This window comes from Arachis ipaensis, chromosome B01, assembly GCF_000816755.2.
Source record: "Arachis ipaensis cultivar K30076 chromosome B01, Araip1.1, whole genome shotgun sequence".
NCBI lineage: Eukaryota > Viridiplantae > Streptophyta > Magnoliopsida > Fabales > Fabaceae > Arachis > Arachis ipaensis.
The window spans coordinates 126,258,430-126,282,016 of record NC_029785.2 but is presented as its reverse complement, the minus strand read 5'-3'; the positions used below and the strand labels follow the sequence as shown (position 1 = coordinate 126,282,016).

Sequence of the window (23,587 nt, the reverse complement as noted above, 5' to 3'; positions counted from 1 at the left end):
TATCAGATTTGATTATTCTTGTAATTTATTATTTTATTAAAAAATGAGTAAATTAATAATTTAATATAAAATTTGATTTAATAGTTGATTTGTAGGATTTACCTTCAAATATATGAGACGAACTGAACCGTGCATTTGGGTACAAGATAGGGAAATGACCAAACTAGAAAAGGAAATGCAACAAATGTGAGACGGTTCTTACAGTTGTCATGTAGCGAGTGCCGATGAAGCCCAATGATAAATGGGCTCCATCTGAAGCCCATTTCGTAGTGTGACTAGTTTCATAAAATCCAAAGCGGGACCACAACTAGTTGACAATGAAGTGGGCCCCACCACTAAAAAAGGATATGATATACAAGGGGCTGAAGGCTCCCTAGTGGGGCCCGTGTAGGACTTTGGTTTTACCCTACAGAGAGAGAGGGAGATAAAGATGGATAATAGAGAGTTGAGGATGTTAATGCCTTAATGGCCTTTGTTTGGAGGCAAAATGATGAGTCATGTGCTGGCAATAGACAACATAATTTAATTAATGAATAAGGTCCCATTTTCAAACACGCACTTTCTTTACCATAAGCTCTTGTTAATGTATAAATAGCATTTATAATTGTGTAAAATTTTTAAAAAATAATTTTTTATATTTTATTATATTAAATAAGTTAACTACAAAAAATTACACTAATTCAATTATTTTTTTAGTTTTTTGTCGATCATTATCAATTGATTATTTTGCCTAAACTGAATCGATTTAACGATTGATTTTCGATTAATTCAATCAAAATCAACCGAATTTGATTTGATTCTCATAACCACGATATATATATATAGTTATGATATTTTTAAAGCTCCTATAAAATTCATATAGAATATTTAAGGTTTAAAACTTTAAACTTATTTTCTAAAAATTTATTACTATTCTGCATGTAGAGCCCAAGAAAAAATTAATGAAAGAAGATAAATAAATACCTAGTGTTATTATGGAAATGATGAGATACGTGCATGTTTGTTGTTTGTAAGAACTAAAAACTAGGTGATTTGTCAGTTTCCGCGGCCTCTAAAGTAGTAATCTTCTATTACTCTATCTATTTTGGAAGTACAAAGTTCTTGCTATACATGTGGTTCCTTTGTTGTTATTGTTGTTTTTATTTTTTATTTTTTTTTAATGCTTTGAAAGCCATGCAATTGAAGCGACAACGCAGCTGGCTCTTTCAATTCGTTGTGTTGTGTTGTGTTGTGTTCTTTATTTTGTCTTTTGTTCTGTCCGTTAGTTTTGTTTGTTTTCTCGCTTTTCCCATTGCCTCCGAATTATCCAGCTTTGTTACTATGTACTACTGCTTGCTAGCACTGCATTACTATAATAAATTATATTTAATTTGAATTTTAAAACGACTTCGAACTTTGATTTTCTGGGAAACTATGCAATAATAGTAGTCTTGGTTTAAGAACTGTAGTTGTGTCTTGATCTTACTAAAACTTAATTAAGTTATTATTAAAAGAAATTTATCGGCTATTTTAACACTTCATCTCAGCCAATATGCCTTTCAATTGGCAGACATGATTTTTAAATTCTATTATTATTTCCTCAAAACCAACAATTATTTATGTTTGATCACTTGTTTTGAAAACTCCAGACAAACCAACCTACCAATGAAAATGCCACATGTCCAGATTTTTAAAATGTATTTAAGTCCTATCAGCTTAAATTTATTTGTTTCAACTTTAATTTAGCCTCTTTAATCAATGACTTTTAGGAGAACTAGTTACGAACTAATTACAAGTTTGTTTAAATTAAAAAAATTTTAGATCATTGCTTAATTAGTACTGCCATTTCCGTGAAAATTGCTAATAATTGATAGGATTAGTTTAGCGTAAAGATGCAAAAAGCAAGAAAGCATGTACTTTAATGACCTTAGTTTATCAACAACTAAAGGTTAAGTAATAATGGTTTCATAATGTGCAGCATCAGATTCTAAAATCACAATGTTCATTTTATGCATTTAGAGAAAGCAAAAACATTTAGAAGAAGTAAAAATAAATTTAGTTAATACTTATTTTAAGGACATACGAAAAATGAATAAATTACATTTATATCCATAAAAGATACAGACTGACAAATGTATTTATATAATATAAGAATAGAACGACAATTATAATTACAGAAGATGGCTTCCATGTGCCAAAAGTACCCGGACGTTGGTTACACAATTGGTCCATTAGGGTATTTTTGGCACACAAAAGCTATCTTTTGTGGGTACAATTATCGTTTTATTTTTATATGGATACATTTGTCTGCATTTGTATCTTTTATGGATACACATGGTAATTTATTATTATTAGTAAAAAATTTTAAATATTTTTATTTAATAAATACAAAATAATATATTAAAAATTTAAATTTTTATATTTAAAAATAATTAATTTATTATCTTAACATAATCTTTAGAATATAAGTTAGATAAAAAATTTCAAATGTTATATTATATCTAAGATGAATTATCCTTAGACGTATAAATATGTCGGTCTGAATATTACCGTGAAAAAAAAAAGTGGGGAATATATATGTAAGAAACGACAAGAGTGCATCCAAGAGAATAAAGAATAGAATAGAAGAAGCAAAGTAACCATGATGGTGAGCTTAATTAGGACAGGGGATCCGATCGAGGGGACCTATATATTTTTAAATGGCATATGGCTTCGGACCCTTCGTAAAGGACATGCATATGAATATATGATACATAGACACATATACATGGCTCTCTTTGCTATGTTGTCGTCTTTAATTTCACTCTCCCTCGATTATTACGCTGTTGACTTTTTTGCATAGCATAAGTAGCTGGTACTATATATATATGCTTCTAGCTCCACCATGCATCTGTCTTTAATCTTCATGCACTAATTCATCACTGCAATCTTGTTATTGGGGTTAGTTACGATGTGATGCTCACCCAACAACCATTATCTCATCATCTCTTTGGGTTAGGGCATCACGTGCCTATTGCTTATTACCAGTTTTGGGGGAACAAAATATTAAACAAGCCAACACGTTATTATCTTATTATAATTTAATTTGTTGGTTTAGGTGTTACTTCTACAATAATCGTCTCTAACTTTTCTTCTACTCATCCTTAATTTATTCTGTTGAGCCAATAAACCATGACTGTTTCAATGTTGTTAACTTTATTAAGAACCAATTATTCAAACTCACCTATATGGACATGTAAGAAACTAAGAAATAGGGGTGTACATTAAAATCCAAAATGGGGTTAATGGGTAAAAAAATTATAATCACATTTTGGTTAACTAATTTAATAAAATTATTTTAAAAATTATATCTATATTTTTTAAAATTAATTAATCATAACTAAAATTAAAAAACAAATCATAGAACATATTTAAATATTTTAAACATGGTTTTCCTTCCTTTGATTTCTCCCTAAACTCTGTCTAGCTAAAGCTAATGGCTTGAAAGATGACAGAAATGAGAAATTAGTTAGTCTTGTGAAGATCATGATGATTCAATAATAATTCTTAGTTTCTTACAAAGATAAAAACAAAACAAAAAAGAGTCACTATATATTATGAGATTCACAATCATAACCAACTGTACTGATGGGGAGAATCACGGAATTAAGGGCATAAGGGAAAACGACAAGATTCGCATTACATGTAGCAATTGGTTGATAGTGAAATAGAATTAAGTCTATGCTTCCACTATGTGTGATGCAAAAACATTGATTTGCCATAATCATCTACACAACCATATATCAAAACCACTTTGCTTTTGCAATGGCATGTGTATCAATGGGAAGGGCTTTAAGTATTCCAGAAATATTGGTATTCTAGTAATTTTAATCACAAAATATGTACATAATTAATATCAGAATACTTGAAAATTTCTCATTATTTAAATTTAATTTGGCATTTATACCTAAGCAAGGAAAGCTTATATATGTGATGGGTAGATAGGAAATGAATCATGAATCAAAGCTCTCCTTCTGTCATAACATGGCTAGCACTATCAAATTGGCCTCTTTTAGGTCGCCCAGGCACTGTAAAAACAAGTTAACAAGGTAATACTTTTTATTTTTGATATTGAGAAGAAGATAGTGTTTTACAAGGTTGTTGGAGTATGATGTGATTAACCAAAATGTGAAGAACATAAATTGAATCATCATATTTGTCACTTAAAACACAAATTTGAAAGTCAAATTTGTATATTTTAATTTTTTTAATGTACAAATCTGGTACCTCGTCCAAACCTAATTCTTAGATTTTGTTTTTATTTTATCTTTTCTTAACAAATTTAATCCTCAGATTTCTATAGAAATTTAAAACAAAAATTCTTCTTCATAATGATAAAAAAACACACCCACTATTCCATAACGCTACATAACACATCAAAAGGTTCCATTACTAAAAGAATAAACCACCTATCTGAAAGAAAAAGAAAAATTGGAACTTTTATAGAATCAGGCCAGTAACCCTAAAGCAGTAATGATAGTTTTGCACTTTAGTTTCTCCACTATTGTTGTGCTTATTTTAGGAAGGCATAAGCCATAAAGAGAATAAAAAGATAAATTTACTTGTACCAAAAAAAAGAGAAACTAAAAGGAACAAATAACTTTAATTTTACATAAATATGTAATCATACTACTGTATCAATAAAAGTATTTCATTCAACTATTTATTATGACAAAAATTATTTTCTGAAATACAGTGTATCCATAAATAAAATTAAATGCAAACAAATACCAAAAGAAAAATGAGTTTGCTAGTGAGTGTCCTTATTACCTCGCTAATATGTCTGCTAGAGGTAAAAATCTTCACAAAGAAACATATGTTAATATTGTTTTATGCATTGAATAATATTTAAAAAAATAACAAACATCATATATTTACTCTCCTAACAAAGATGATAATAACACTGATTAGTCATCACTATAAGAAAAAAACGGCTTGTCATGTTCTTGAGAGAAGAGGTACCTGCTCTTTTGGAATTGCATAATGAAAGCGAGCAAGCAGAAGAAGCCAATTTAATTTGATGCAGAAAGGAACATAGGAAGAGGCAGATTTGTATAATTGCTCTTATTTTATTTGCTTCCAAATAGTGATCACATCAGAGCTATCTGTTCATCCATCCTCCATATACCATATTCCTCGGAAACATAGATTGAGTGATGAGGGACAATGTTCAATAATGTAGAGCGGACATTTGTATAGGAGTCATGTACTTAACCCTATGAATACATGACCTGATACATCCTTGTGTGTGTCTATATCTGAATGTATGAATGTGTTTATAACATGCTTCCTTTTCATCATTTACACCTGCTACCACCTGATGACTAGTTGAATCACACACACTGCCAACGCCAAAAATTATTTAAGTTTTGTTCTTTACATTATTCATGCATGCCCCACCACCATCATGATCAAATTATCCACGAAATTTCAAAATATGGAAACGTGACTGATTCATAATTTTGTTGTTTCCAATGATATTAAAGGTTAATATGTGAAATCCTTTATCCTTCTGATCAACGGAATCTGGAACATAGAAGCTAGAGCATCTTGTGACACAAAAGACTGAATTATCCACGCGAGCCAAACAGAAGTAAATCAATTCAAGATGCAATCACAGTCACCTCTTGTAGTTACCATGAGAACTGTTGCAATGGCCAATTGGTGAATAATTTGCCCACAGTTGCAAAAGTTTCCGTGCTGGTCCTAGGCTGCTTTCAATCTTATTCCATTTTGATTTTTTTTTTTTNNNNTTTTGGGGTCTTGAGTTTCCTTTTGATTGAAACAGTTATATAACGACATCAAGTTACATTCTTAATTTAAACTTGGATCATTACTCATCATATCATGAATGATTCAATATAACAGTAGCTCGCTCTAATGGGTCTGGGCCGGGGGATGATTTCCCTTTCCAGTTTCTAGTCATTGAGTGAAACACCAAAAATAATGTTGTTGTATTTTATTTGATAATAAATTAAAATAAATTTGAAAACATAATTTATTATTATTTTTTTCATTCAAAAATTTTTTTAAAAAAATATAATAATAAAATAATATAATTATAAAAAATTAATAAAAATAATAAAGATAAATAAAAAATGGTAGAAACTCAGGTGCAATCGACTTTACGTGAAGTTAATAGATGAGAGTCATTAGATGGTTTGACTGATTTGACTAAATTTTCATATAACGACTCTCAATTATCGACTTCACTAAAGTCGACTGCACCTGAATTTCCACCGTCTGTGTCCATATCTCAATGTTTTGTACTCGTAAACAAACTAGTCCTTGATTTTGTGAAGCATTAATAGTAGTAGGAATTCCCAAGGCACTCAACTCACTTTTGCTTTAATTTTACAAAACTTCAATAATGCATCAATATTCGGTTTTTTTTTTTTTTTGGGCCAATCACGCATGGTACAAACTACAAAGGCGCCATAAACCATTTGGTTTTCCAAGTTTTTCATTCTATGACAGGTAACAAAACAGAGACAGTATTCTCAAACATTGGCACAAACTGAGGACGCACAAGAGTTGGACAAATCTATGCACATTGAACAGCTAGTAAACCATTCTCTTTATAAGTTCCCGAAAGTAAAAAGTGGGGTTGGGAGATGACCAAAAATAACAAAAACTAACGACCTAACTAACTAACTAACTCTCATCCATTATATTTGTAGTACAGTCACAAAAAAAACACATCGAGAGCTACCATCATCAAGACAGAAGCATTGTGGTATGCCTAAGCTTGTGCACCAAGCTCCAAGAGTAGAGTGCGACTGATGGCATCAGATCCGGGGCCAGTGAATTGAACAGGACCTACATTAAAGAACATTAATATGTTATGTCATGAGGATACTCCAATCCAAAATAAACACAGTTGAACTTATAACAATTTTGTTTTGCCAACATAAATGTAAAGAAGAATGATTTATAGTAAGCAGGCAGAAGAAACAGTAAGAAAGTACCTGGACTGATGTAGCAATTCTTCAGGGCCCACTCATCGCGCCACAAGGCAAACTTTTTGAAGGGCGCCCCTGATGATTCAACATGAAATGTGTTACCAAAGAGGAGTATCAGATATTGCAAGTTCACATTTACAAAGAACGGAGAATATGGTTCCATCTACTGTAAGTTTGGGCAACCGACTATGTCATAGCAATTATATATTAATGTGAATCATAACAGGTTTCACATTATTATGTTTCAACTCTTTTTTTTCCTTTTGGTTTCCCACAATATCCCCCAACCCGACAGACCAATGACTAATCCTCCACAGATCTGAGCTCTATTTAAGGGTTTGCTGCTGACTAATGGGTTGCTGCATGCACAAGGTGGGATTCGAACTCACGACACTTGCTTAAGCGAACTAGTTAGTTAATCACGAGACCAACCCAAGTTCCAAGTCTATTTATGTATATGATATATGAAACAAAATAATATAAATTTATAAAACAGTAATAAAATTAAATAGAAAAAGTTAGTCTCTATTCTTAAAATAAATATTTTATAAGGGAGAAGAGGGAAAAAAAAGAAAATATTTTCCCTTCTTAGTGAAAAATGTTCCTATTTTGGTGGAGCAAAATAGATGAATAAATCATAAATATACCTTCAAGCTCCACCATTGCCTTCTTGATCACAGGCTTGAACTTACCTGCATAATCACAATTCATAAGGAGCAGAACACGGTAGTCCATAAAATACATAAAATGTTACTTTAAATGCATTTATTGTGAAAACCCAATAAATCCATGTCTTGGAACAATATGGAGAGAGATTTATTTATGAACGCAATTTCAGTGAACAGGCATCAGGCAAATCCGAGCATACCATGTCTCCTTTCCACATCCATAAGTGCAGTGAGAGCAGTTCCACCAACAGTCCATTCCTCTACTGGGGCACACAAATTCGCAACCTGATCAAAAGATCATATAAAATACAGGAGCTTAGTTAGTTAGTTGATAGCTTCATCATCACCAAACAATCTCAACAATCAATTATCAAGAACCTACAAGAAATGTTTAAGTCGATAATAGAAATACAATGAGAAAAGCATTAGGAGAAGCACAAACTGATGATATTAATCCAGTCTTGCCACTTTGAAGGAGGGCTCCAGCACCATAACCCAATGCATAGCAGTAAGTAGAATCAAAGTTAGTTGGCAAACCACATCTCCCTTCATAGCTGCATATTTTATATTAACCATTTAAGTCTACGATGTAAGCTAAAGAAAAACAATTCATAAGTCAAGTTAAAGAGGAAATATAAAGCATATGCATAGTTCATTTTACTTCCCATTTCCCAAGAAACTTATATACCACAACAACTTGCAACTCCAGTTGATAACAATACCAAAATTTGATTAAATACCCGAAAAAGTGAGACTGCCCCTTGAATATATGTTTATATGTGCCTTCTTGCTTTCTCTTCTCCAACTCGGTTTCAACCATTTGGATGAGCATTTTCTCTGTTTCTATCTTTGCAACCTAAATGTGAAGATACCAATGTTGAGGCCTAGTAAAATAGCTAAGTAGCAAAATAAACACAACAAGCATAAGATTAATGATTTAGGACAATAAAACAGGTAAACACCTGAACATTTCCATGTGGATCTCTTTCAAGCAGTAACTGTTCTTGAATTGCTGGAGGTAAGAACTCAAAAAGCTTTAACGATTGATCAGTGAGTTTCTTCTTCCATAACCCGTCCTTGTCCACAATATCATGGGCAAGAATCTCATTCAGTTCTGCAATAAGGTGCTGGACCTGCAAATGGCACAATATGTATGAAAATGCTTATCATCAGCAGGTGTTTCAGTGCTGATTGTACAATGACAGATGACAAATCATAAAGGGCGAAAAACAAGTAAAATAAATTGTTTTTATGAAGAGTAATACCCACTTCTGGAATGAAATCAATTAGACCTTCAGGAATAAGAATGACCCCATAGTTATAATTATTCTCAGCTCTTTTACAAATGATATCTACAATGTAGTCAGTAACATTCTTCAGTGTCATCTTCTTGGCAGCAACCTGAAATGTAGTCAGTAACTTTCTTCAGTGACATCTTTAAGTACTAAAGTTGCACATGAGAACGTATCTTATACTTGGGAAATGGGAAGGGGTAGTGATCACAGATGAATGTTAAGGTATTAGTAATAAAAGCCTCCAATAGATATTTTGCCAGTCCTTCAGCATTGCAGTACCCAAACACTGATTTTATTTTATTTTTTTTATTTTAACTTAGATCCGTACACCAAAAGAAGATGTCAATAGCAGAGAGCCAATTACCAAACTGATGCAACATCCGCAATATGGATGCAAATTATATTGATGCCATTGAACCCCAGACAGCCCAAACACTAGATAAATAATCAGATTTGTGACAAACCTCTTCACCAATAATAGTAATGTTTGGATGAGTTTGTAAAGCACATTCCAATGTGATGTGGGATGCAGCACGTCCCATAAGCCGCACAACTGCAATCAGCAATCATAACTTAACCAATGCTTGAAACACAACAGAACAATCTTGACTAGCTAAGATATAAATAGGAAGCAAAGGGAGTGAGAGAAAATTATAGCATAGAGAAATTCTTACAATGGTAATACTTTCCAGTTGATCGGGCATCTATCATAACATTTCCAATCATTTCTGAGTATATCTGCATTGAATTAACATAAGAATTTGAATAGGGTCAGACCACATTAAACTGCAATTTATATCCATCAACGGACAAGAATCAATGTTTACAATCAGCACCAAAGAGCAGCAAGCCTTAAAAAATACATTGGAAACAACAAGGGATTCACAGTAATTAGGGGTTATAAATATCATACTGAAATTTTAACTACTAATAATGCAATTAGAAGGCAGATGGCATGATAAATGTAAAGCAGCACTAAGGCATGATAAATGTATACAGCAGCGTTTGTTTTGAGGTATCGGAACGGAGACTGGGACTTAGTATCATATTTGTTGACCCAGAAACTGGTACTAAAATTTTAGTTTCTGTCTCCAAAATTTCAGTAGTTCAGTATCTCCAAAAGGTGAGGACACAAGGAGACTGAAATTTTTGGAGACGGAGACTGAAACTTTAATAACATTTTATACCTAACATACCGCCATTTTAATTAATTAATTCCAACTTTATCCTTTGTGCAAATTAAATTAGAGCTTCATTCTTATTTCAGTCTTTGTCTTCCACTTTACACCAAACACAATATTGAGACTTATTTCAGTCGTTGTCTCCCAGTCTCTGTCTCTCTTCCAAACACTACCTTATAAGAGACAGAGACTAAATTAAATCTCTGAAGTTTCAATTGTCTCTATTTGGTCTCTCATTTGTACGCGAGCCTCAATTTAGCCCCCTGAAGTTTCAATTGTCTCTATTTAGTCCAAAACTTTGCGAATGTAACTCATGTTAGTCCCTGAGATAATTTTCAATGCACAAACGTTAACGGAACACTGACGTGGACCACCCAATGCCACCAAATGCCACGTTAGACTCTATAAAATGACGTCATTTTTGTTTTGGTACTCAAATTGCCCAAAAAGATATCGTAGTGGTATTTATTGAAACTTGTCCTAATAAAGCAAGTGATCCGGCGTCGTTTTTGGGCTATTAAGCGCCAGAACCAAAATGACGTTTTACAAGTTCCAAAATGGCATTTGGTTGTCCATGTCAACGCTTCATTCACGTTTTTGCACCGGAAATTATCTCAGGGACTAATGTGAGTCATGTTTGCAAAGGGATTAAATTAAGGATCGCGTACAAGTTTATGGACCGAATTGAGTATTAACTCAAACTAAGTTATGTCTCAGTATCCTGTTTGGTTTATGATAAATATGGAGACTGAAACAAGTAAAATTACTTAAATACCCTTGTTAATTAAAAAAATAAGAACAAAATAATGGCTTAATCTAAGTTCACAAAACAAAACATGCTCCTTCCCTTTCTCAATAATGACTTCTTCTTCTTCATCATCTCATAAGAACCATTCCACTGTCTCAATGCTCTTCTTCCTCACATTGTTCCTCCTCTCAGCATTCCCTTCATCTTCTTCAGAAATTGTGACCCCGCTCTCAACCTCTGCTCAGATCCCCCCACCGACACCAATATTTCAGTCAATGACACTCAACCAGAATCTGACGCCCAACACCAAAACACACTCCTCGGTAACGAAATGGAAGCAACGGTGATAATGATAGTGATAGCAGTGATGATGACATAGTAGCGGTGAAACAACAATTAGATTGTGACTTGTACAATGAAGCTCGCCGCCGTCACTGCTATGCTCGCTGGGAATAACGACGCTAGAAGAGGGAGAAGGCCACAGGAGAGGAGATGGAGAGAGTAGGTGTGGGATGAGGTGAGGCAAGGTTGGAGAGGTGAATATGGTGGAAGGGGGAAAACGAGAATTTGAAAAGTTGAATAAGGGTATTTTTGGGAAAAAATGTTATTAAAATTTCAATCCTCGTCCCCAAGAATTTAGTCTCCCCGTGTCTCCATTTTTTGGAGGTACTGAAATACTGAAATTTTGAAGACAGAGACTGAAATTTTAGTACTAGTCTCTGAGCCAACAAACATGATACTGAGTTCCAATCTCTCAGTCCCCATCCCAGTACCTCAAAACAAACGCTAATAGAACATCCAATTAAGTTTCCAGCAACCTAAGAGATAGCACTTGTAGAAAAAAATGTTGAATAAAATAAGTCATTGGTATAATCGTCTACGGAGATAATGCAATGCATCTAGTGTCGTTAAAAGCATCCTAACGTTCAACTATTTTCTCATCCAAACTATAATATTTTGTTATGGGAAATTATTGGTGACCAAAAGATAAGATTACAATATTTATATGTTCAAATTATAGATTCACAATAAATATTGACAGCATAACTTCATTCACCTTGCATGCGGTATCAAACCCAAAACTTGTCGGCACTTCCTTGCATTTCAAATCACCATCAATAGTTTTAGGGCATCCGATCACGAGAGTTTTCATATTTTTGTTCCTACATAAAATTGAAATAAGAGAAAAAAAAAAATTAAACAAAGAGGAAAACTCACAAAAATCATGAATGCTAATTATTCTTCTTATATGCCTATACCAAACACATCTATATTTTGCAAGTATATTATAACAAAACAAGCAAACATCAGTTTGATAAGCTAACAAAGCTTATTGGGAATATATGATGCCTAAAATAAAATTCCTCCAAAAGAGAACCTGAAATACTCGGCAAGGAGGCATGCATTTGTGTTTGAGTCATCTCCACCAATCACAACAAGCCCATCCAAGTCTAGCTTCTGCACTGTTTCTTCCGCTTGTTTAAACTGAAAATGTTGAATAAATTAATCAACATACCTGAAGAAGATGAATATGAGTTCGAAAGAACTATCCATATAGCAGACAAATAGGCTCACCTGCTCTGGGGTTTCAATCTTGTCCCTCCCACTGCGTATCATGTCAAAGCCACCCTGCCAACAGAAGTTATTCCAGCTAGGCGTCATAATCTCAAGATCATTGAGACACAAACAATAGTAGGCAGGACACACTAAAACTTTCATTCACAAGCATAAGCCTTAAAAATGTATTACGTTAACAATATCCAACTCAGAGCCATGACAATACAAACAAAATCACACGGAAAATGCACGCAATGGCATATAATCAATTCTATGGAACTTTCTTCAAAGAAACAGTTATTTTTTACTCAATATACAAAGGAAAGATACGAAGCTCCAAGGATATAATTCAAAGAATAATAAATTCTGCCCAGATAAGTTCATGTAAAGTTTGAAGCTTTATGCAACAAAATAAAAAAGTAGTTAAGTAAATAAACCTGATTCCTATAAGGATAGATATAATCTGAGGTGAGTTCAACGTATTTGCACTTCATGATGCCAGCTGGACCACCCCTGAAACCATACAATGTGCTTCCTTTTGCTCGTTCTTGCAGGTAATCTGAAAGACGAAAAGGCCAATTCAGTTATTCAAAAATTCAACCCAAGCTTAACAAGGTAAAATCTAGAAAATAACAAGACAAGAAAAATTAATGAATAATTCAAAGCTAAATGGAAATCATCCTGACCAAAAATTCCAGAAATAACATTGTGTCCTCCGGGAGCCTGACCACCGGACAAAACCACACCAATTTTTAGCTTCTGGTGCGACTGCACTGTGTCTGAACCTCCGGGAACCAACGTCGCCGACGGTTGCCCAAACAGATGCGGAAACAGCTTCGCGATCTCATCTGCGAAAAAGAAAACTTGTTGACCGAAAAAGAAAATTGAAAATTCAGGTGAAGCAGTAACAGCTATGGTTTCGGAGTGAGAGAGGATTACCAGGGTTTCCTGCGGCGGAGCTTTGGGCACCGTCGACTATCTTAAAAGGGTTTTTGAGGACGGAGGGGAGAGGGAGGTTGTGGTCGATCCGGCTGTTTTGGACTTCGCTATAGACGGAGGCGAATCGGCCGGTGGTGGAAGGAGGAGTGATCCTGCCGCCGTTGACGCCATCGTTGATTGCGAAAGACGGTGCCATTGTTATGAGTTAAGTTAGTGAGAGAAAGAGTGATTGATGTTTATCCCTTCAAGTGCGATCAACTCATCAGTGTAGTTCAGTACAAATTCAAGTGCTTACCTAACTCTTCCACAGATACTGTTAATTAATAGTAATTAATAATAATTAATACTAACAAAATATATTGAAAATTTTTTATTTATTTACATTTTGATAGCAATTGCCTTACTTAAAATTACTTAGGATGTGTTTGACTTAGCGTTTGACTTTGAAGCATACGTTTAGTTTATAGATGTGCAAACAAGTTCGGAAGTAAGTTGGTATTGGTTTGGGTCTGCTGTCAAAGTCTATGACTCACGCAATAGTTATTTGTGGTTGTGTAAGAAGCTTTTTGGTTGGGAGGAGCGGGAGAATTGGCTTTGGCTTTGACGTCAGCTTGTTTCGAAAAAGCATAAGTTTTTGGCTTGGTTGTGTCTTAAGGAAGCTCTTCCTATTGCAAGTTTTCGTTTTAGAAGAGGGATATCGTCATCGGATAGGTGCCCAAGATGTCTTTCTAACCAGAAATCGGTTTTACATTGTATTCGAGATTGCCCAGAAGCTCAGCTTATATGGCATAGGTTGGATATTTCTTGTCATCCTTTGGATTTGAAGAACTGGTTCTTGTATCATAGCAGAGAGCATCCATTCAAGTTCTTTTCGGGATTTTAGTGGATGTGGCGAGCAAGGAATAATGACATCTTTAATCCTCATGAAAATTGGCCTCCGGAAAAAGTGATTTGTCTGGCATTAACTTCAGAAAAGGAGCTTAGGAATATTTTTGAACTACAACGTATGTCCCTTCCCTCTACTCTAAATGGTTTTTGGAATCCCCCATCCATTAGTACTTTCAAGATTAATTGTGATGCTAGTTATCTTGGTTCGGGTGATAGTGTTGATTTTGCTTGTATTATTAGAGATTGTAATGGGAGTTGGCAAAGGGGGTGTTTGGGAATGATTGAAAGTAATAGTATTCTTCAAGGGGAATTGTTTGCTATTTGGAGAGAATATCTCTTAGCTTGGGATGTGGGTCAACGAGATGTTATTTGTGAGACAGATTGTGTGGAAGCATTTAATCTTGTTACTAATAATCAATATGGTTTTGGGTTTATTGATCCATTGGTGCTCAAAATAAGAGATATCATGCATTGGAATTGGCGTGTTGACTTTCGTTTGATTATGAGAGATGCAAACACGGTGGCAGATACTATGGCAAAGATGGCGATAAAGTTACAACTTTCTCATATAGAGCTTCCTTCACCTTGGGAGGAGTTTAAGAGTAGTCTTAAAAAGGACTGTTCCTCTATTTAAGCAGATCCTTTGTTTTGTTTTTCTTTGTTTAGTTTATTTCAGTCACAAAAAAAAACATACGTTTAGTTTTCTTGAAAGCTTCACATTTTAGTTTGGATATTTTTTCTTCTTCTAAACGTAAACGTGATTCTGCTCTCTAACCCAAGTTTAGCTAAAACAAAAAATTATAGCTTTTTGCGTTTACATTTGTACGTTAGATTGAAATTTATTTTCTATCTACCAATTTTGACCTCCATTATTATGATTACTAGTAGCAAATTATTAATTGATACTAGAGCATTTTTAATCTTTAAAAGAAAAAGTAAACGGTGATATTTGAGTAAAAGGAAATATGGAATTTAATGTTTTATATTTATAAGGATACAAGAAAAGATAGTTAGACTCAGGGACAGATGTACTTAGCAGGTAGTGGGGGCAACTGCCCCAATGAAATTGAAAAAATTAATTAATAATTCTTAGTGAAATATTTAATTTGTCCCCATTATCCAATTAATTTTGACTCCACCCTTTAAATTTCTAACTCTTCTCCTTCTCCCATTTTTTAATTTTGTTTTTTTTGCTCCAACCTCTAACTTCCAACCTCCGCTTTCAGACTCCAGCCCTCCAGATTTTTTGCCGCTACTCGCCTACTCCGTCAGTTTTTCTGTGGCTGTCCCGTTCAGCCTTTCTCCCGCGCCGGCTCTGCCTCCGTCGATTTCTCCTTGCATCGCCGCGTGCCCGCGTCTGATTCTGCCACTGCGTTCCTTCAGCATCTGGTTTTGTCTTCTTCTTCTTCTTCCTCGGTCTTCACAGCTTCAATCCTCGTCTGGTTCTGTCTTCCCATTCCTTCGGGCTTCGGCATCTGGTTCTGTCTTCAGCAGTTCAGGGTGCGGGACTGCGGGGTGCTGCTGGTTCTGCCGCTGGATGCTGGTTCTGCCGTTGGGTGCCGCACGGGTGTTGGGTTCTGCCTCGTGGAGTTCAGGGTTCTACAGTTCAGTCTGGACTTTTTACTCTTGCCTCTTAGTACATGCATTCATGATTCATGAATGATGATTGTTAATTGCTTTTTGTTAATTGCCTCTTGGGTTCTGCAATTTAGTTTTGTGATTCTGTCTATGTAATTGTTGCTGTTGGAATTTAGAAATCAATTTTGTTGCGTTGGAATTTAGTTCATTAGTTGTTGGTGTTGGAATTTTGTTGCAGTTTAGTTCATTAGTTGTTGCTGTTGGAATTTAGAAATCAATTTAAATGACACATGATTATCAATTTTGTATATATAATTTTATACTGTATTTTAAATTTGTGTAGAATTGTGAATTATTTATATTAGTCAATTAACTTAGGTTTATAATTTTATCCTATTAGTAATGGAGAAATATTTCAAAAGAACTTCATTGTCGGAGGTTGGATCTCAAAACAATTCGTCGACCTCTTCTAACAAAAGGAGGTTTTTAGAATTCGAAGTAGAGAGTCTTATAGCAGATCCAGAACAACGACTAAAGATTTCAAGTTATCATCCGAATGACAGAGACAAAGTTAGGTGTGCATATTTGTAAAAAGGTCATTGTCAACCAAGGACTCATGATTTTTCGCAAATTGCTTTTAGTTCTTCTTTTCGAAGGTTTAATCCAAATTGGTTTGATGACTATGGCAACTGGTTAGAGTATAGTATATCAAAAGATGCTGTTTTTTTTGTCTTTGTTGTTATCTTATGAAACCTGATACTGAAGGTGGTGATGCTTTTGTTACTAATGGCTTTTCAAATTGGCCAAAAAAGAGAGACTACAAACTCATGTTGGGATTCATGATAGTGCTCATAATCAAGCTTGGAGAAAATGTGAAGCACTTATGAAGTCAAAACAACACATCAGTGCTGCTATTGAAAAACAATCTGAGCAAGCTAAAAAGAATTATCAAATTCTCTTGATAGCCACAATTGGTTGTATTAGATTTATTTTGCGACAAAGATTGGCCTTTCGTGGTAACGATGAGACAGATGATTCTATTAATCAAGAAATTTTTTTGGAACTTCTAAACTTTCTTGGCGCAACATAATGAAAAGATTGATCGTGCTTTCAAAAATGCTCGTGGGTATCTTAAACTAAGAGCACCCTCAATTCAAAAAGATATTGTAAGAGCGGCTACAAGTGAAACGACAAAAGTTATTGTTAATGATCTTAGGGATGAATTGTTTACTGCTTTGATTGATGAAGCCCGCGATATTTCTATTAAGGAGCAAATGTCAGTTTGTTTAAGGTATGTGAATAAAGAAGGACAAGTTAGAGAGCATTTTCTTGGTCTTGTTCATGTTTCTAATACTAATGCTTTATCTCTAAAATTAGCATTGGAGTCATTATTAGAAACATATCATTTAAGTTTATCAAGAATACGTGGACAAAGATATGATGGTGCAAGTAATATGCAAGGAGAATTTAATGGTTTAAAAACTTTGATATTGAAAGAAAATTCTTATGCTTTCTATGTGCATTGCTTTGCCCACCAACTTCAGTTAGCTCTTGTAATGGTTGCAAAAAAATAATTTCTTTGTTTCCTTCCGTGGTCAATGTTCTTGAATATGTTGAGGAAGATGGAAATAATTCAGAACAAAGAGCTGAAGCATGTCATTTATTGAATATCATTCAATCTTTTGAATTCATTTTTAACTTGCACTTGATGAAAAATATCTTGGAAGTTACTAATGAGTTATCTCAAGCATTACAGAGGAATGATCAAGACATTGTAAATGTTATGGCATTGGTTAAAGTGTCTAAGCAACGGTTGCAAAATATAAGAGATGATGGTTGGTCCCTTTTACTTGATGAAGTCTCATTGTTTTGTGATAAACATAATATTATTGTTCCAAAAATGGATGATATATTTGTGTCACAAGGAAGATCAAGACGCAAAGCTCATAAGATCTCAAATTTGCATCATTTTTAAGTTGAAATATTCTATCAAGTAGTTGATAGACAACTTCAAGAACTCAACAATCATTTTACAGAGTGAATACTGAATTGCTTCTTTGTATAGCTTGCTTGAACCCAAGACACTCATTTTTTGCGTTTGATAAGGAGAAGTTGATCGAGTTAGCTCAATTCTATCCATTAGAATTTTCTTCCACTCAACTTTTGGCACTTGATAGTCAACTTGATAACTTCATATTAGATGTGTGTTCTGATGATCAATTCTCAAACTTAAATGGGATTGGTGCTCTTTTTGAGAAATTGGTTGAGACTCGAAAAAATATTGTTTATCAATTAGTGTTTTTTCTTTTGAAATTAGCTTTAGTTTTGCTTGTAGCAACTGCATCAATTGAAAGAACCTTTTCTGCTATGAACGTCATAAAGGGCCGGCTTCGTAATCATATGGGAGATAAATTTTTAAATGATTGTTTAGTCACATATATAGAAAGAGAGATATTTGATTGTATTGACAATGAAAGATTATTCAATCATTTCAAAATATGAAATCTAGAAGAATGGAATTTTAAATTATTTGTTATTATTTTAAATTATTATTTTATTGTTTTAATTTATTGGTTAAATAATTTGAAGAGTAATCATATTTTATAATATTGGTCTTTGCATTAATTTTATTCTCTAGATTTCAATTACACTAATTTGACTTCTCAGATTGAGCACCAAGTTATATACAAGTCTTTTAGTCCATTTCCGACATGAGTCAGCAAATGGACTACTAATGTGGCATAACCACTGTCATGCAGTCAATGATGATGACTAATTGACGTGGCTAATAATGTATAATTCTCCAATTTAGTCTTTATCTTCATTTATGACCCTAAAAATGATGCTTCTTCCTTTTTGTCTTTTACTTCTATCATGTTTCTATAAATTTAATTCTTTTTTATCTACTATACTCTATTCATTCACTTATTACTCTTTTTTCTCTACAACAATCAAACCCAACCAAAGAGTAAATAAGAAAACATAAGAAAATAAAGAGAAAAAGAAAACATAGGTCAAAATCCTCACCACCATACACATCTCATTTCATTATTATTCCATTAGCATCCTTCACGGTTAACACAATTAGTCCATGGTTGCTAACGACATCATCAAAGACAACAACATCCACACAGGAATAAATGAATATAAATGAATAAAAATACATAACAAAATTTAATGTTATAAATATTTCTATTACTTCTTTCTTTAAAGTTCCCTCCTTTAACATCCTCATCATTCACAAAAACACATTTTTATTAATTTTATGTTTATTTCTCAACACCTTCATTTAACGAAGAACACTTCTTCCTCTTGATTGCGAGGTTTTTCGAAATTCTCAAATCTTTATTGAAATGAGTTGTTGTTTATTATTGTTGAGCCTTTTGATGACTATCTTTTGGTATTAGTCGAGGACTAGACTGGATCGGGGAGGGATGAGGTTGTGGCCAAAATGGCTCTTCGGTGGTGTGGACCCACGGTTGAGAGGAGAACAGACAAGAAGCTGATGACTTTAAGGTGGTTCCCAATTGATGATGGTAACAAACTTATGATGTTAGGCCAATGAATAAGAGGCTTTAGAAGCCTCACATTGGTGTTCTTGAGATTGGAATTTTGGGTGCCACGGTGCTTATGTATGTGAAATTGAAATAAGGTAAAGGGGGTGCTATTGATTCCTATTGTGTTGCAAAGTGATACGGCCATTACAATTTCGATATCATAATTTGGCATTATGTACAATAACGCGATATTATACACCATAACTCGGCACTTTACGTTATAACTCGGCGTTATACGTTACAATTAGACTCAACGGACTACATCATGGAATAAAAACGTCCGACCAGACATTATCACCGATTAAAACCTATTAACTGCTTTTCAATTTAGATGATCAATAGAAACATAACCGACCTATTTTATCTCACCTATAAAGGTATGATATTTTCTCTTCAAACGATACACTGAAATTCACAGTACTAACTTAAGCATCGAAGTACCTTTTGCAGGTACACCTCCCATTTTTGTTCACTCTCCCCATAAGCATGTTACAAGCTCGGACTCCCAGAACTCACAAGTTTGGTGTCAAAAGCTATAATTCAGCGCCATCACCAAGAACCGAGCTCCCTCCAAGGTATTCATACAAGAACAATTGGCGCCCACCTTGGGGCCGAAGATATAATCCCTTTTTCTTTTCATCGGCCTCAATGTTTCCACCTCCAACCATGCCTGATCAACTCCCACCTACACCAGCCAAACACCTTCGGATGGTAACTGAGTTGCAACAAGCCAACCAGTGCATGGCGGAGGAGAACCAGCAAATGGCGAACCAGATCGCCGAGCTAACCAATGCTTGGATTGAAAACAACAACGATGGTTGTCAAGAACCAACGGAAGAACACCAGTCTGGCCCAACACACGTATCCGAAACTGCTTGAAATGAAGAAGGTCGAGCTCAACAAAATGAAGAAGCTCGGCCAAAAAACAAAAACGTTGTACCTGACGATCCTATTGGGTCATTCACGGCCGAAGTGATGAACTTTGAGTTAACCAGAAGGTTTACTTTACCAACGATCCTAACTCCCTACGATGGATTGGGCGACCCAACAAAATATATCAAAAAGTTCAGATTCATAATGATAGTAAATGGTGCATCTGATAAAATTTTATGCCGTTGTTTTCCATCTTATTTAGATGGTCCTGCACTTGATTGGTTTTGTTCTTTGCCTACAGATTCCATTTCTCATTCTTAGGAACTTGCGAAGCTCTTCGAAGAGAATTTTGCTGGCTCGGCCATATACCTACATGATTCTGACTACCTGAACACGATCAAACAAGGTTAGAACGAAAGCCTCAAAGACTACATGACTTGCTTCACAGAGATTGTCATGAGTATACCTGATTTTCACCCCGAGGTACACCTGCACACCCTTAAAAGTGGACTCCGTCCATGCAAATTTCAAGAAACTATTGCTGTAGCCAAGCCGAAAAACCTTGGCCAAATTTTGCAAAAAAGCAAAGCGTCAGATTGATATTGAAGAACTCCAACAAGTTCGGAAAGTCGAAAAACCACAATACAAGGAGGACAAAAAACCACGGGACAGTAAGAAAAATTTTAAACCTACTCCCTGATATGATTCTTATACTCAGTTCAATACCAAGCGAGACGACATCATCAATGCAATCCTATATTCCAAGTTGATCAAGCCACCCCGGAAGGCCGGCAACTATCCAGACTCAAAAGGTGCAGACAAATCAAAGTATTGCACTTTCCATAAAAATATATGGACATACCACTGATGAGTGTGTTATCGCCAATGACCTGTTGGAATGACTAGCTCAGCAAGGTCATCTCGATAAATACATCAGCGGTCATATTCAATGACGTGCTCCTCACGCTAGCGATCACAACTCGGCAGGACATCACAGCCGAGACAAAGAAAAGGCGAGCTCAAGTCATCCTGAACAGTTAAGAGGAGTTATTAACTGTATTTCTGGAGGTTTTGCAGGTGGAGGTGCTACAAGCTCGGCAAGGAAGTGCATTTACCGAGCTATGTTATCAATAAAAGCTAGTCCAAACAATCCTCAAACGCCTTTACACTTTCCTCAGATGACGTTTCAAGCCTCCGACTTCAATACAACTACGACAAAATCTTGATGAACCTGTTGTAATCTCCATCCAGTTAGGAGATCTCCTGGTTTAAAAAGTATTACTAGACCCGGGGAGCAGTGCTGATGTTCTTTTTTATTCAACATTCCAGAAGATGAAGTTAAGCAATAACATGCTACAACTTTCCACTGGAGACCTGGTCGGCTTTTCCGGTGAAAGGGTCCCTGTTTTGGGATATGTATGGTTACAAACCACACTTGGTGAGGTTCCCCTATCAAAAACATCAGATGTTCAATATTTAGTAGTTAACTGTTTTAGCCCTTATAATTTGATCCTTGGCCGACCTTTTCTAAATAAGTTCGGCGCTATTGTTTCTACAATTTATCTTTGTGTTAAGTTCCCTTTCCAGGATGATACTATAGCAACCATTCACAGTTACACTCGTGAAGCCAGATATTGTTACAACAATAGTTTCAAAAGACCCAACAGAAATATTCATGCATATATACACAGCATCACCAATCAAGACGAATTCCCAGTTATGGCTGACCTTGATCCAAGGGCGGACGTTCTCGAACGACCCACCCCAACGGAAGACTTACAAAAATTTATTTTTCAGATAGATCGAAAAAATTCACCTACATAGGATCTACATTAAGCTCGGAGAAAAAAACCTCATTTCAAGCATTTCTACAACAGAATGCTGACCTATTTGCTTGGACCTCTGCGACATGCCAGGCATTGACCCATCTGTAATCTCTCATAAGCTGGCATTGGACCCCTTTGTCCGACCTATAGCACAGAAGAAAAGAAACATCGGCCTTGAACGAAAGCAAGGCCCCTTGGAGGAAACTAAGAAGATAATCAATGCCGGCTTCATACAAGAGATCAGATTTACGACATGGTTGGCAAATGTCGTCATGGTTAAGAAACATGACGGTAAATGGCGCATGTGTGTTGATTTCACCGATCTCAACAAAGCATGCCCAAAAGATTCCTACCTACTACCATATATTGATTCTTTAGTAGATAATGCTTCGGGCTATAAAATCTTAAGTTTTATGGATTCATATTCTGGTTATAATCAGATTCTTATGCATCCATCCGATCAAAGTAAGATTGCTTTTATTACTAAATACGGAAATTACTATTATAAAGTTATGCCATTTGGTCTTAAGAATGCAGGTGCAAATATCAATGCCTCATGGACAAGGTATTCGCCACATAAATTGGCAGAAACCTCGAAGTTTACGTGGACGATATGGTAGCCAAAACAAAGCTCGGCAACAACCATCTTGACGACCTTGCAAAAATATTCCATCAAATCCGAAATATAACATGCGGTTAAACCTAGAGAAGTGTGCCTTTGGCATGCAAGGGGGCAAATTCCTCGGCTTCATGCTTACCAACCGAGGAATCGAAGCCAACCCGGAAAAATGCCGAGCTGTGTTGGATATGACAAGCCTACAAACTATCAAAGAAGTCCAACAATTAATAGGGAGACTTGCTGCACTTTCCAGATTCCTCCCTTGCCTAACTTCTAAATCTTTCTATTTTTTTCAAACATTAAAAAAGAAAAGAGCTTTTCATTGGACTGATGAATGTGAACAAGTTTTCACAACTATAAAAGAAACTCTATCAAAACCACCTATGTTACAAACATCCTTCCAAGGGGAACCACTCTTTTTGTATTTATCTATCGCTGACTGGGCTATAAGCTCTGTTCTTATTACAGAGAGACAAAAGCAGCAACTACCGATCTATTTCACTAGTAAAACTCTGCAACATGCCGAACTTCGCTATCCGAAGATCGAGAAGCTAGCTTTAACTTTGGTGTTCTTGGCCTGAAGACTTCGGCCATATTTTCAAAGTCATGTCATCTATGTTCGCACAGATCAACCCTTACAACAAGTCCTTCAAAAACCATAATTAGCTGGCCAACTAGTAAAATGGTCGGTTGAGCTCTTTGAGTTTGACATCCGATATCAGGGGCGAGGCCCCATAAAATCTCAATATTTGGCAGATTTCATCGCCGAATTCACAGTTCCAATCTACACCGAAGTCTCAGTCCAATGGTCTTTGTATGTAGACGGTTCATCTAATCCACAAAGGTGTGGAGCCGGAGTTTTACTTGAAGATGAAAAT

General features: G+C 35.1%; 1 protein-coding gene across 1 annotated transcript; it reads right to left on the bottom strand.

Annotated features, from left to right (window-relative positions):
• Positions 6,692-13,657, bottom strand: LOC107636505 (pyrophosphate--fructose 6-phosphate 1-phosphotransferase subunit beta). The gene is made up of 16 exons (XM_016340011.2): positions 13,369-13,657; positions 13,116-13,277; positions 12,867-12,988; positions 12,448-12,501; positions 12,251-12,357; positions 11,930-12,035; positions 9,618-9,681; positions 9,408-9,496; positions 8,918-9,049; positions 8,611-8,781; positions 8,389-8,504; positions 8,091-8,202; positions 7,849-7,933; positions 7,628-7,672; positions 6,987-7,055; positions 6,692-6,837 (listed from the first exon to the last, which is right to left on the bottom strand). Exons 1-16 carry the CDS (start codon positions 13,562-13,564, stop codon positions 6,761-6,763), a joined length of 1,707 nt encoding a protein of 568 aa, XP_016195497.1. The 5' UTR covers positions 13,565-13,657; the 3' UTR covers positions 6,692-6,760.

What these genes read in the sequence shown, in the direction of transcription:
- LOC107636505 (XM_016340011.2), bottom strand. Translation starts at nt 13,564, where the DNA reads ATGGCACCGTCTTTCGCAATCAACGATGGCGTCAACGGCGGCAGGATC. An exon ending in AACTGGAAAGTATTACCATT is followed by an intron (nt 9,497 to 9,617) that starts GTAAGAATTTCT and finishes TGCTGATTGCAG; the next exon opens with TTGTGCGGCTTATGGGACGT. An exon ending in AGACTGGATTAATATCATCA is followed by an intron (nt 7,934 to 8,090) that starts GTTTGTGCTTCT and finishes TCTTTTGATCAG; the next exon opens with GTTGCGAATTTGTGTGCCCC.